Raw genomic sequence first — 13,006 nt, 5'->3', positions numbered from 1 at the left:
ATGCATACACGCACACAGACATACACACACACACACACACACATACACACACACATACATGCCCACATACTTACACACACCCACTGACATGAATGCACACAGACATACACATACACAAACATACACGCACACATGCATATAGTACATGCACACATACATAAATGCACACACATGCACACATACTTACATGCACACATACATACACGCACACATACATACACGAACACATACACACACGAACACACACATACACAGACATACATGCACCCATCCATACATACATACATACATACAATACACACACATATATATTAGGGTGGTCCTTATCAAGTCCAATTTTTTTTGTGTGCAGAATGTTAGTGTCTTAACCTCTTAAACTGTTCCTTTTAACTTCAAAATTAGAAATATGCAAAAATGTTGACAAAAAAAAGATATTTAGAGGTAGCCTAATCATGTGGAAGACTGCCTATGTTAAGCTGTGCGGCGTTATTGTGATATGCAAGTAATATTAAAAGTTGCTGCAAATGAACTACATTTTATTGAAATCAGAGCAACACTGACATGACAACAATGACAACAATCTCAAAAAAAGCACAAAGTTCTCTTACGAGAGGTTCTCTCGTATTGCGTAAGCTCTGCTTACGCAGCGGGAAAAGCCTTCTTTTCTCGAGATACTGAAACCAAAAATTATCCTTAATTTCATATATTGTCAACGCAGTGCAGCTGCAGGCAGCTGAGCTAGAGCGGCATACTGCGCGCTCATTGGCTGCCGCGCGGCAACTGCTTAAGCCTACCAGTGAGCCTGGCGTGACGTCACGCCCAATGAGGGCGCACGCGACCTTGCGCGTCACAGCCCGCCAGAATGGGCGGCGTCAGAGCGTATATAAGGAAGGCTCGTAGGCTATATTCTCTGATTTCTGTCTTTTCAGCGAAGCACTCGCATCGCTGATCTCTGAGAGGAAACCGTCGCCGTGGCCTTCTTGGATCAAGCTAACGAGCCAGCTTAGGACAGCCTGAGGAAGCCGGACGATCTCTTCGCCGCCTTCAGCCTGCCGTGCCAGCTCAGCTATCCGGCGATACATATCCTTCCGTGATAAGCTCTTTTTTGTGTGTATTGCCTTTTCTCCGCAGCACTCTAAAAGAGCACGAGGCGTTGTTGCAAATGCCTCGCACCACGTGCGGCTCATGCCGCTCACCGCTCAGCGACGGAGACCGCCATCTTCTCTGCGCTCTCTGCCTGGGACGGGATCATGCAGCCGTCGCGTTTTCCTCGGGCGGCTGCGAATTCTGCAAAGAGCTGCAGATGTCGACCCTGCGGGCTCGACTCGCCCTCTTTTCAGACACCGCTCCTGCCGTTGCTGGGCCGCGTAAGAAAAAACGCCGCTCACAACGCCCTCCGGAGCCTGAGACACGAGCCAGGGCCTCGCCGGAGCCTCTCCCGCGAGCCTCGCTCTCTCCCTCTCCGCCCCCGCTCCCCGACGCGCAGCCGACGGCTCTCGCCCTCGATGCCGTCGACACAGCGGATGAAGCGGACGACAACGATCGGCTGGACACGTGCTCCTTGTTGGCGTCGGACAGCGAGGTTTGGTCCGGCTCCGCCCGATCCACCTCCTCCACCAGAGCTTCCAGCAGGGCTCCCGCCGGGGTGGAGGCCGAGCTTCTCCGCCTCCTCACTATGGCGGTCGAGCGTCTGGGCCTCGAGTGGTCTACGCCGGAGGTACCCCCGCCTAACAGGCTTGATGGATGCTTCCTGACCACCAATCGCCAGGCTCCAGCGTCTAGACCAGCGCCGTTTCTGCCTGAGCTTCACGACGAGCTTTCTAAATCGTGGAATGCTCCAGTTTCGGCCAGACTCCGTTCTCCAGCCTCATCGACTCTCTCCCGCGTGGACGGAGCCACGGAGAAGGGGTATGACCGGATTCCACCGGTCGAACAGGCGGTTGCAGCGCATCTTTGCCCCCCATCCGCGAGATGGCGCTCAAAGACTGCCCTCCCGTCCAAAGCCTGCAGGACTACTTCGGCGTTCGCCAGCCGCGCTTTCTCCGCCGCTGGGCAAGCCGCCTCAGCCCTGCACACAATGGCGGTCCTTCAAGTTCTCCAGGCGGACCTCCTCCGCCAGCTCGACGAGGGAGAACTGGACAGATCGGCCTTAACCAACCTGCGCAGTGCGACGGACCTTTCCCTTCGCACGACCAAGACAGCGGCCCAAGCGATAGGACGATCCATGGCTTCGCTGACCGTCATTGAGCGCCACCTTTGGTTAACTCTCGCCGATATGGGGGAACAAGAGCGATCCGTCTTCCTGAACGCCCCGCTCTCGCCTACTGGTCTCTTCGGCCCGGCAGTGAGCGGCCTCGTGGACCGTTTTTCTGAGGTTCAGAAAGCGTCACAGGCCATGAACCTCTTCCTGCCCCGCCGCTCGAGCTCCGCTGCAGGCCGCTCTAACCAGCCTCCTGCACGCAGCTCCACACAGCGGCCGTCTCGACCCCCAGACTCTAAGCAGCGCCAGCGCGGCCGCCCCAGGTCCCGCTCCACCAGCCAGCACAGGCCGCCGCCCCCGCGTGGGCCTCGGCCTAAGGTAACGCTGAAGCCCGAGCCTGCTAAGTCCTCCTAGTACCCGTCGGGAGGAAAAGACGGGCGGGTCCCGCCGCGGCCGGACCGCCGTCAAAACTAAGATATATCCCTCTGCCAGTCCTCTTGTCAAAGGCTACTGCAGTAGTGCCCACAGCAGCCAACGAGCCAGTTTTTCAACTCTCTCGCCTGCACACAAACGCCGTTTTTACGGCGACCCAGATAAATCGAATAAAGAGTGTAATATCTGGTCAGACGGCTCACGCCGTCAGTGTTATGAGTGTAGTAAGCTTGCCCACTTCCCAGTGCTCATCACTACACACAAGCACAAATCCCCCTGTGTACCCCACAGAGTGCAATCACATAAAGCGCGCTACGGCCGCTCGAGTGATAACTGTAGGTCACGTGCCCACACTTCAGTGCTCACACCCACACAGTGCTCGCTCTGTCTCACACGCTCGGGTACCGGAACATTCTGCCACTGGCCGCGTGTTAATAAAGAGCCCTGTGCCCGCTACACAGCACGCACACTCTCAGATAAACATGCACGAGCCAGCCACCGGCTGTGTGTTAATAAAGAGCCCTGTGCCCGCTACACAGGGCGTGCACACTCTCATGTAGTGTGGGCGCGCACATGAGAGTGTGGGCGCGCACACTCTCATGTAAACACGTACAAGCCAGCCACCGGCTGTGTGATGATAAAGAGCTCTGTGCCCGCTTTACAGCACGCACACTCTCCGATAAACATGCACGAGCCCGCCCCGCTTCTGCGCCGCGAGCCGTCTCACAAAACGCTCTCTCACAGCGCTGTTCAGCCGGCTGCCGCCATCTGCGAACCTCCGTTCCCCCTCACTGCCACTGTGCGGTTCGCGCTTACACCGCCACAGATTCCCCGTCCCGCGCTGTGCGGCGGGCGAGAGTCAGAGGCGATTCGACCCCTAGCTATGAGTGCGAATGCATGGGAGGCTATCCAGGGTGTGTCGAAGTGGGTACTGAACACAGTGATAAAGGGCTATTCGCTTCAATTCGCTCGCCGCCCTCCGCGCTATCGCGCTCGGGCCGATACTACAGTGAAAGCGGATGCAGCGCATCTGCTTCACACAGAAATAGCGAATTTGCTGCGCAAAGGGGCGATAGAACGGGTTCTCCCTCCGGGTTCCGAGGCAGGCGTATACAGCCGCTATTTCCTCGTACCCAAGAAGGGCGGAGCACTCAGACCTATATTGGATCTGAGATATTTGAACAAAACGCTTATGAAACGGCCGTTCAAAATGCTCACAACCAGTCAAATCCTCGCGCAGATTCGCCCGGGGGACTGGTTCATATCTCTCGACCTGAAAGACGCGTACTTTCAGATTCAGATTATACCCCGTCACAGGCCATTCTTGAGATTCGCCTTCGACGGCCAGGTATATCAGTACACCGTCCTGCCGTTCGGCCTATCCCTGGCACCCCGTACATTTACGAAGTGCATGGATGCGGCTCTCGCACCCCTGAGATCGAGGGCAATGCGAATCCTGAACTATCTGGACGATTGGCTCATTATAGCGCACTCGGCGGAGGAACTAGTTTCCCACAGAGAAGCGCTTCTCGGTCACCTGCAGAGCTTGGGTCTTTCCGTGAACTGGGAAAAGAGCTCTTTAGTCCCCAGCCAGTCTATCACTTTTCTGGGTATAGATCTGGACTCGGCGGCAATGACGGCCAGACTGTCCGCACAGCGCGCGCGCTGTGTTCGACACCTCGCCGCCTCCTTTCAGGAGGGAAAAGTTTTTCCATTAAAAACTTTTCAGAGGTTGCTGGGCCACATGGCATCAGCAGCAGCTGTCCTGCAGCTGGGTTTACTCCGAATGCGTCCGCTTCAACGCTGGCTAAAAACGGAAATGCCCCGCAAAGCATGGATTTCGGGCCGTGCTCCAATCAGAGTGACTCAGCGCTGTGTTACAGCCCTGCAGCCCTGGCTGGCGGCCGAATGGTATCAGCGGGGAGTGTCGATGGGAACCATCGCACACCGCAAAGTGATCTCGACAGACGCGTCCAACATGGGTTGGGGAGCGACTCACGAAGGCAGTCCGATTTGCGGCCCGTGGTCGAATACGGAGAAAGACCTTCACATAAACTGTCTAGAGATGCTGGCGGTCGAGAAAGCGTTGCAGCACTTTCTACCGCTTATACGGGGACACCATGTGCTGGTTCGCTCGGACAACATGTCAGTGTTGTCGTACGTGAACCGCCAGGGCGGAATCAAATCCAGAACCCTGTGCGCGCTCGCAGAGCGCCTCCTATCCTGGGCTCAAGGCCCGTTGCGCTCCCTAAGGGCAGCTCATGTGCCCGGTCGTTTGAACGACGGCCCGGACAGACTGTCCAGGGACAACGTTCCCCCAGTGGAATGGTCTCTACACCGCCAGACGATACAGACGCTTTGGCGTCGTTTCGGCGAAGCGAAGTTCGACCTCTTTGCCACGAGCAAGAACGCTCAGTGCCAGAGGTTCTTCTCGAAACAGGAGGATGCGCTGGCCCAGACCTGGCCCAGCGCCCCGCTGTATGCGTTCCCACCGATCTCGATGCTACCTCAAGTGCTAGCGAGGATCAGGAGTTTGAACTGCGCAGTGCTCCTCATAGCCCCGCGCTGGGAAAACCAACCATGGTTCCCCGAGCTAATGAGTCTGGCAGACACAGCCCCATGGCCGATTCCGGTGAGGAGAGATCTCCTCTCTCAAGCCCGAGGCTCGATTCTGCATCCCCATCCAGAGCACTGGTCTCTGCATGCGTGGATAATCAACGATTACTCGTTGGCCTGCCAGAAGGGGTAATTAACACGATCACGCAGTCCAGAGCCCCCTCGACGAGGCGGCTCTATGCGTCTAAATGGTCAGTGTTTAACAAGTGGTGTGTGAATACGGGTTCTAATGCTCGAACCTGTGGAGTTCCACAGGTACTGAAATTTCTCCAAGAGATGTTGGACGCGGGCAGGTCCCCCTCCACGCTCAAGGTTTATGTCGCGGCCATAGCAGCGTTCGCTGAGTCGGCGCGCGGCCGTGCACTGGGCAGAAATGAACTCATTACCCGCTTTCTACGCGGGGCCAGGAGAATGAACCCTCCGCGGCCCCCGACGGTTCCTATTTGGGACCTGTCCCTGGTCCTGGAGTCCTTAAAAGCGCATCCCTTTGAGCCTTTGGACTCCGTGGAGTTGAAATACTTAACGCTTAAGACCGTTTTTCTGCTAGCTCTGGCTTCAGTTAAACGTGTGGGAGATTTACACGCGCTGTCCATCAGCGCGTCGTGCCTCGAGTTTGGACCTAACGACTCGTTAGCTATTCTCAAACCGAAGCACGGCTATGTCCCCAAAGTGTTGGGCACTCCCTTCAGGACTCAGGTCGTCACCCTATCGGCTCTGCCGTCCTCTAGCAGTGAGGAAGGGGTTAACTGCCTTTGCCCGGTCAGGGCGTTAAGGTGTTATGTGACGCGCTCTGCAGCCTTCAGGTTCTCAGAGCAGCTTTTCGTTTCGTTTGGCGGGCGCACCAAGGGTCGCGCCGCTTCGAAACAGACTCTGTCCAGATGGATAGTAGACGCAATTGCAGCAGCTTATGCGTCAAAAGACCTGCAATGTCCGTTAGGCATACGGGCTCATTCCACCAGAGGCATGGCCTCATCGTGGGCATGGTCCAGTGGGATTTCCATTGACGACATTTGTAGGGCGGCGGGCTGGGCGTCCCCCTCCACATTTGTTAGGTTTTATAACCTGGAAGTTCCCGCTATGCAGGCTAAACTTCTGTCAGTCTAGTCGTGATTCGTGTCCTGCCCAAGGGTCAGGCTGTATTACCGATTAGCTTGTCTGTTGAGCTGCACGCTCAGGGTATCAGTTAACATGAACCGGCAGTGCCGTTCTGTGTTTTCCCTATGTGTGCTTATGAACATGTGTTGGCCCGCACCGCTGGCCACCTGTTTTATCACCTCTATGTTTTTCTATGAGTCATATGTGATTGTTAGGCTCGCACGGCGTGGACAAAGGGTTCCCGCTGCGTAAGCAGAGCTTACGCAATACGAGAGAACCTCTCGTAAGAGAACGATACTTGGTTACTCACGTAACCTCGGTTCTCTCTAGAGAGGGAACGAGTATTGCGTTCCCTGACCGTGCTGAGCCTATCGCTCGTGTCGCTTCAGTCGACAGAAAACAGAGAATATAGCCTACGAGCCTTCCTTATATACGCTCTGACGCCGCCCATTCTGGCGGGCTGTGACGCGCGAGGTCGCGTGCGCCCTCATTGGGCGTGACGTCACGCCAGGCTCACTGGTAGGCTTAAGCAGTTGCCGCGCGGCAGCCAATGAGCGCGCAGTATGCCGCTCTAGCTCAGCTGCCTGCAGCTGCACTGCGTTGACAATATATGAAATTAAGGATAATTTTTGGTTTCAGTATCTCGAGAAAAGAAGGCTTTTCCCGCTGCGTAAGCAGAGCTTACGCAATACTCGTTCCCTCTCTAGAGAGAACCGAGGTTACGTGAGTAACCAAGTATCGTTTTCAACAATCCCTCATTTCTGATGCTCAGCAGCCAGTGTTGACTTTTTGCAGTCTGGATAGATCCGTCGGTGATCTTCCACCACATGAAGGAGAAACTGCAGTTGTTCTTCAGAGTGTGTGAGATCGCCATTGTATTCTTGAATCAGAGCCACTCCTCTCTCGGTGTGATCATTGACTACTTTCATTGCATGTATGGTTGCCTGTGCCTCCTGATAATCTGCTTGATTCGGCCAAAGTTCCGGGTCAATTTCAAGGAACGTAATGTAATTTTTTAAACCAAAAAATGTGCTCTAAACCCAAACAGTAACCAAGGTGATCATCAATAGAAATATGTATTGATTCCACCAGGAAAGGTAAATCTGCTAAACCGGGTCATGGATGGATTAATTTGGATTTAGTTTCTACAAAAAGTAAACTGAGATATGTATCTAAAATATGTATCTAAAATACATATTTAGGAATATATGGTGCATTAGATGCTTTTATGGAGATTTTTTTGGAATTTTACTAGCCAGGAACAATACCAATTCAAATTATCTGTTTTTACGAAAATCATCAAAATCTCAGAAAGTTTAAAGCCAGTAATTATTATGTTACTGCCATAAAAATTGGCATGCTGTATTTTCTTATATAAAGGAACAATTTGAAGGGTTAAGAGCATGACAATTGGAGACTTGAAAAATAAGGACCACCCTAATATATATATACATATACATACATATATATATATACATACATACACATATTTATGAAAACCTTTTATTATCAATTCAAATTAATTAATTAACTGATTTTTTTTTTTTTTAAAGTCTGATCGCGTCTATTTTTCACTAGTCTAGTTAAGAATTATTTCAACAGCTAATGCTAGTTCAAAATAAAAAAGAAATTGAAAAAATCTGAGGTCTGTTTTTTATTCAGTACATTTACAGCATCTACTGGGAATTCTGACATTTAATTTGGTCTCATTTATCTTATTAAAAAAATCAATGAATAAACTCACCCTCATAGAAGCCGTCATCATCCATGTCTCCATAGACGTAAATGTACTCTCCCGCTGTGAGGGGCAACTCAACCTCCGGGTTATCATTAGGACCATCATAGGGATTGTAGCTGCATTTAGACATAAAAACAGGCCAACATTTAAAGTGTGTAATTTGTTTGATGCTTGTGGCAGTTTAGTAAATGCTGAAAGCAGAAATCAAGTCTAATGGTGTTTACCTGTAACGTGCAATGAAGACCTGGAGTTTAGCTGCTCCTTTACTGACCGAATACGGCGCTGGAGAAACGTCAATATCCAGCTCCTCAACTTCACTAGCAGTGTCCACCTGAAACACACACATACAAATACTCAATATCAGATGAATTAAATATTAAATAGATGACTGAAATATGAAAAATGAATGAATTTGGTATTGTGATTTAGATCTAAAACAAAGTTGACCTCTTCTTTGGCAGGTTAAACCCGTTTTAATCTAAACCAGTAATTCTCATCTTGTGGGTCTTGAAATGTCACAAATGAGTTACAGCATGGAAAAACACTGCTATATGCAAATAATATAATGCAACTAACCATACAATTGTGCATAGGATTATAAAACCAAAAAAACTGATATACTTTTAATTCACAGATGTTTTGTTGTTGATGTAAAAGGTTGTGTTTCCAATTAAACACTATGGAATCTACACTATATGGACAAAAGGAATGGGACACCTGACCTATACACCATCAGAGACTGTAATGACATTGCATTCTAACGGTCTTCATACAAAGACATTGATATTGAGTTGGCTTTCATTCTCTTCAGCCATATCAGCTGCACTCTTCTGGGAAGGCTTTTCCACAAGTGTTTCTGTGGGAATTTTTGCCCATTCATCCAATAGAGCATTTGTGAGGTCAGGCACTGATTTTGGACAAGATGGCCTGGCCCGCAATCTCCGTTCCAGTTCATCCCAAACGTGTTTGATCGGATTGAGGTCAGGACTCTGTGCGGACGGGTCAAGTTCTTCCACACCAAACTCATCCAGCCATGATTTAAAGGGGTGGTTGATTATGATTTCACTTTTTAAACTTTAGTTAGTGTGTAATGTTGCTGTTTGAGCATAAACAACATCTGCAAAGTTACAGCGCTCAAAGTTTAAAGCAAAGGGAGATATTTGCTTTTAAAGAAATGGCTTTTTAAGGACTACAACAAACGGCTGGTAGAGACTACACCACATTCCTCCCGGGTTAGTGACATCACCAACCCTAAAATTTACATAAACCCCGCCCCCTGAACACAATTTATAGATTATCAAGACAGAATATGCTAATCAATGACTAGAAGATAACTACACATCAGCTTCATAAATTCATCCACTGACCATTCAGAAATGTCCAGTTGCTTCTACATGTTGTCACTTCTTCTTGAGTCTCTCCATCATTGTCTGACTCCGGTTTGAACATAAAAGGCTAAAAGCTTTTGCAATTTTCAGTGCATGTGTGTGTGAGCGCAAGCTGTTGAAGCTCTGCCCCCTGTGCCGGGAGCAGCAGCTCATTTGCATTTAAAGGAACAGACACAAAACGGTGTGTTTTTGATCACCCTCAAAAATTTAAATTTTTAGCATGCTATATAAAAATATCTGTGGGGTATTTTGAGCTTAAACTTCACACACTCTGGGGACATCAGAGACTTATTTTACATCTTGTAGAAAGGGCATTATACGACCCCTTTAATGGACCTTGCTTTGTGAACTGGGGTACAGTCAAGCTAGAATAGAAAAGGGCCTTTCCCAAACAGTTCCCACAAAGATAGAAACATAGCATTGGCCAACATGTCTTGGTATGCTGATGCATTAAGATTTCCCTTCGCTGGAAGTAAAGGAGCCCAACCCCTGAAAAACAACCCCATACCATCATCCCCCCTCCACCAAACTTACAGCTGGTACAATGCAGGTCATTTTAAAGGTGATTTTATAAACCTGTGGCAATGGATCTGAGGCCCTGTTTACACCTGGTATTAAGAAGCGTTTTTGTCAATTGGATCATAAGTGTACCATGCTAAGTACAGGTGTAAACAGGGTCTAAAACGTTTTGAGCTTGTCCATTTTCACTTCCAGCGGTAGTCATAAACACATTCGACCGGATAGCTTTCGTGGTATAGACCCTCATGTGGTCGAATGTGTTCGATCAGCCACAAAAGACTGTCTTCTCTCTGCCTACTGACCTCATGTAAACACCATGGGAAGCATGTTAGCCAGACGGGATTTAAACTTTCTCGGCTGGAGACCCAAGTTTGGTTTGAAGAGGAAAAACATACTAAGCACAATGTTCTCACACCATTCCTGATTTCTAACACACACTCACAGCGTTCGACTGGTCTTGCTGCGGTCAGAGCAGAAACGAAAGCTGATGCTCTCCGCATGTTTTCCGTCGTCTCCGGTCGCGTTCATGTGTAAATTACACAAGCTGATTTCGTCCATTAGATTGAAAGATCTGAAAAAGCCCAGCATTACCTATCCGTAGACCCTAGCCTCGAAGAAATCAGGACAGAAGTGGACAAAAGAGACGGATTTAAAGACCAGGAGTAAACGGGAATGTGTCTCCCTCGTCTACTTATGATCCGATCGACCTAAACGCATCTTAATACCAGGAGTAAACAGGGCCTGATTGAAACACCCGAATTCAAGAATTAAAAGGTGAGTGCCAAAACTTTTGTCCATATAGTGTGTCTAATTACAAAGATGTCAGGATGGACAGATTGCATAACACCCTCATCCTCAAAAACCATGAGCAAAACTCAAAAAGACAATTCAACTAATCTAAAAACTATGCATACATTGAACTTATTTACTTATGCATGTCACCACTGGCAAATACCAGCATCTCACATTATGCATCACATGTAGAACGTTTATTAGTAAATAATAATGATAACAACAGGTCTGTCCCTTAGTAAACTTGCAGTGTCAGCATCTGAAATCATCTAAATATAGTGATGCTGTGAGTAAGAAGTAAACTGACCCATGTAAATTGAAGCAGTATTTATAGCTAAAGGGTAAAACCTTTTATGGATAATCACTTACAACTACTACGACCTTCATAATCCAGCACTGCACAGGATTATCTCACTGAATATCAGCTTTAGACAGCTGCACGCGCGCCGGAGAGCGTCTGAACTCTGACCCGGGACCAGTTTTTAACTTCACAGCTTGAAGGCACACTCAACCCTGTCATTCATCAAATTCAACCCAGAAAGAACCCAACAAATGATCTGCATTCTAGATAATTCTGCACAAAAAAGTGGAGTGAAAGAAATAACTGTGTCTAAATTTTTAACTTTTTTTAATTTAGCCGTTTAAGACATAAAAAGTCCCAGTTTATTCCGACCCCTGTAAAGATATAAACTTGTTATATACTATTATAGCATTTATTAATATTTAGATTTTTTTTAAACGTTCAAATATTTTACATTTATTTTGATTGAATTATATTTTTATTTTAAGATTTTAACAATGTTGTTCTTTTTCGTTTTTCTTTTTTTTTTTTTAATAGGTCTATTTAGTTTTTATTAATTTTATTTAAATAACATGGGCAACTAACTGAAATAAAATAAGTTCAACTTAAGTTAACAACTGATTTAACATTTATTTATTTCAGTTTCTATCAATTCTTTGTGCTAGTTTTAGTTGTTTGTGTAGTGGTGTAGTTTCTCTCACCTCATGTGTAGGGCTGGCCTTTCGGGGACTGGCCGGGCGAGAGCCAGCGGATTTGGGCGAGAGGTGCGTGGTCTCAGATCTGGGACTGGACGTGGAGCCGGACTTCACGCTGATGGCAGGCAGCTCTCGATGTTTGGTGGTCGGTGAGCGCTCGGGACGGGACAGTTCGGCCGCATGTGGAGTGGAGCCCGTCCGCAAGACCGCAGCCACATCTAACAGAGACAGAGGAGAGCATGCAGTGAGTGTAGGGAAATGCAACCAGTATGACTGACTTTCTTCAATGGAAACATACGAGCAGGGCCTCAAACTAACTTCTTGCCACACATGCCAATGGTCAGTGACTTAAGAAAATTATTTTAAAAAAGTGAATATTTCTTACTAGTCATGAAGCTGTTTTTGCATAAACAGACAGTTATGACGCAAAATTTTCGATATTCGAAATTGACCATTTTCAGGTACAGAAATGTAATAAAGTAATCAAACGTAAAATACTGTATAAACTAAACAATACACACACTTATTGGTGTGTATAATATGTAATAAGGTGTAATAATCCTTATTAAAGTTACATCAGTCAAGAACAGCAAGTGAATTTTCTCTTTGTCTTTTGTTGTTTGATTAATGTTCTTATAGAGACGGCAGCAGGAATATTAAGAGCTGCACGGATCCAATATAATGATACACGTGTTTTCTTTCTTTTTTTGGGGGCTGTTTGTGCAAAGAAAACGTACACACAGCGAGTAAAGAATTGACTTCCCTTTCACATCTTCTTGCGCTTGAATATTTCAATTGGCTTCAACTTTCGTGATGATGCAGTGCTGGCCTGTTAACCGTCCCAAAGCATTGTTCACATTTGTTCACGTTCACATTTTTATAATATTGCATTGCTAGAAACTCTAAAAAATATTTCATATACTCGCCAACACCAATTTTTCCCTGCATTTGGCACTTGGCGAGTGTGAATTTTAGGCCCTGCATACAAGGTATGTTCTCAAAAAACAGTTCAACATGTATATGTATGTTTGCACATAATGCTTTGAGAGTTTACAAGCATGTGTTTATGTGTCTGTCTGATTTATCTGTGTGTATTAGTGACTAGTGATCTACATGCCGGTCCTAGTGCACATCCTTCACCTCTGCTTACATTTATTCATTGCTCGCCTGCTTTAAAATGAATGGCAATCTGAGCCATTCAGACATTTCATTGAGCATTTCCATCAGCAA

The 13,006-nt window shown here is 47.7% G+C and overlaps 1 protein-coding gene across 3 annotated transcripts in view; it reads right to left on the bottom strand.

The window, feature by feature from the left end:
- Positions 1-13,006, bottom strand: part of LOC308690281 (RIMS-binding protein 2-like) — a 128,981-nt gene that overhangs the window by 27,224 nt on the left and 88,751 nt on the right. For all 3 annotated transcript variants that reach the window (XM_081364667.1, XM_081364668.1, XM_081364669.1), the window contains 3 exons: positions 11,783-11,994; positions 8,306-8,412; positions 8,088-8,197 (listed from right to left, as the gene is read on the bottom strand). In XM_081364667.1, coding sequence (XP_081220793.1) covers positions 8,088-8,197; positions 8,306-8,412; positions 11,783-11,994 — 429 coding nt within the window. The remainder of the gene's footprint in view (positions 1-8,087; positions 8,198-8,305; positions 8,413-11,782; positions 11,995-13,006) is intronic.

Source organism: Scardinius erythrophthalmus, assembly GCF_964197995.2.
Source record: "Scardinius erythrophthalmus genome assembly, chromosome: 5".
NCBI classification, from domain to species: Eukaryota; Metazoa; Chordata; class Actinopteri; order Cypriniformes; family Leuciscidae; genus Scardinius; species Scardinius erythrophthalmus.
Note: the sequence above shows the minus strand (reverse complement) of the source record. Positions and strands in the feature narration are given on the sequence as shown.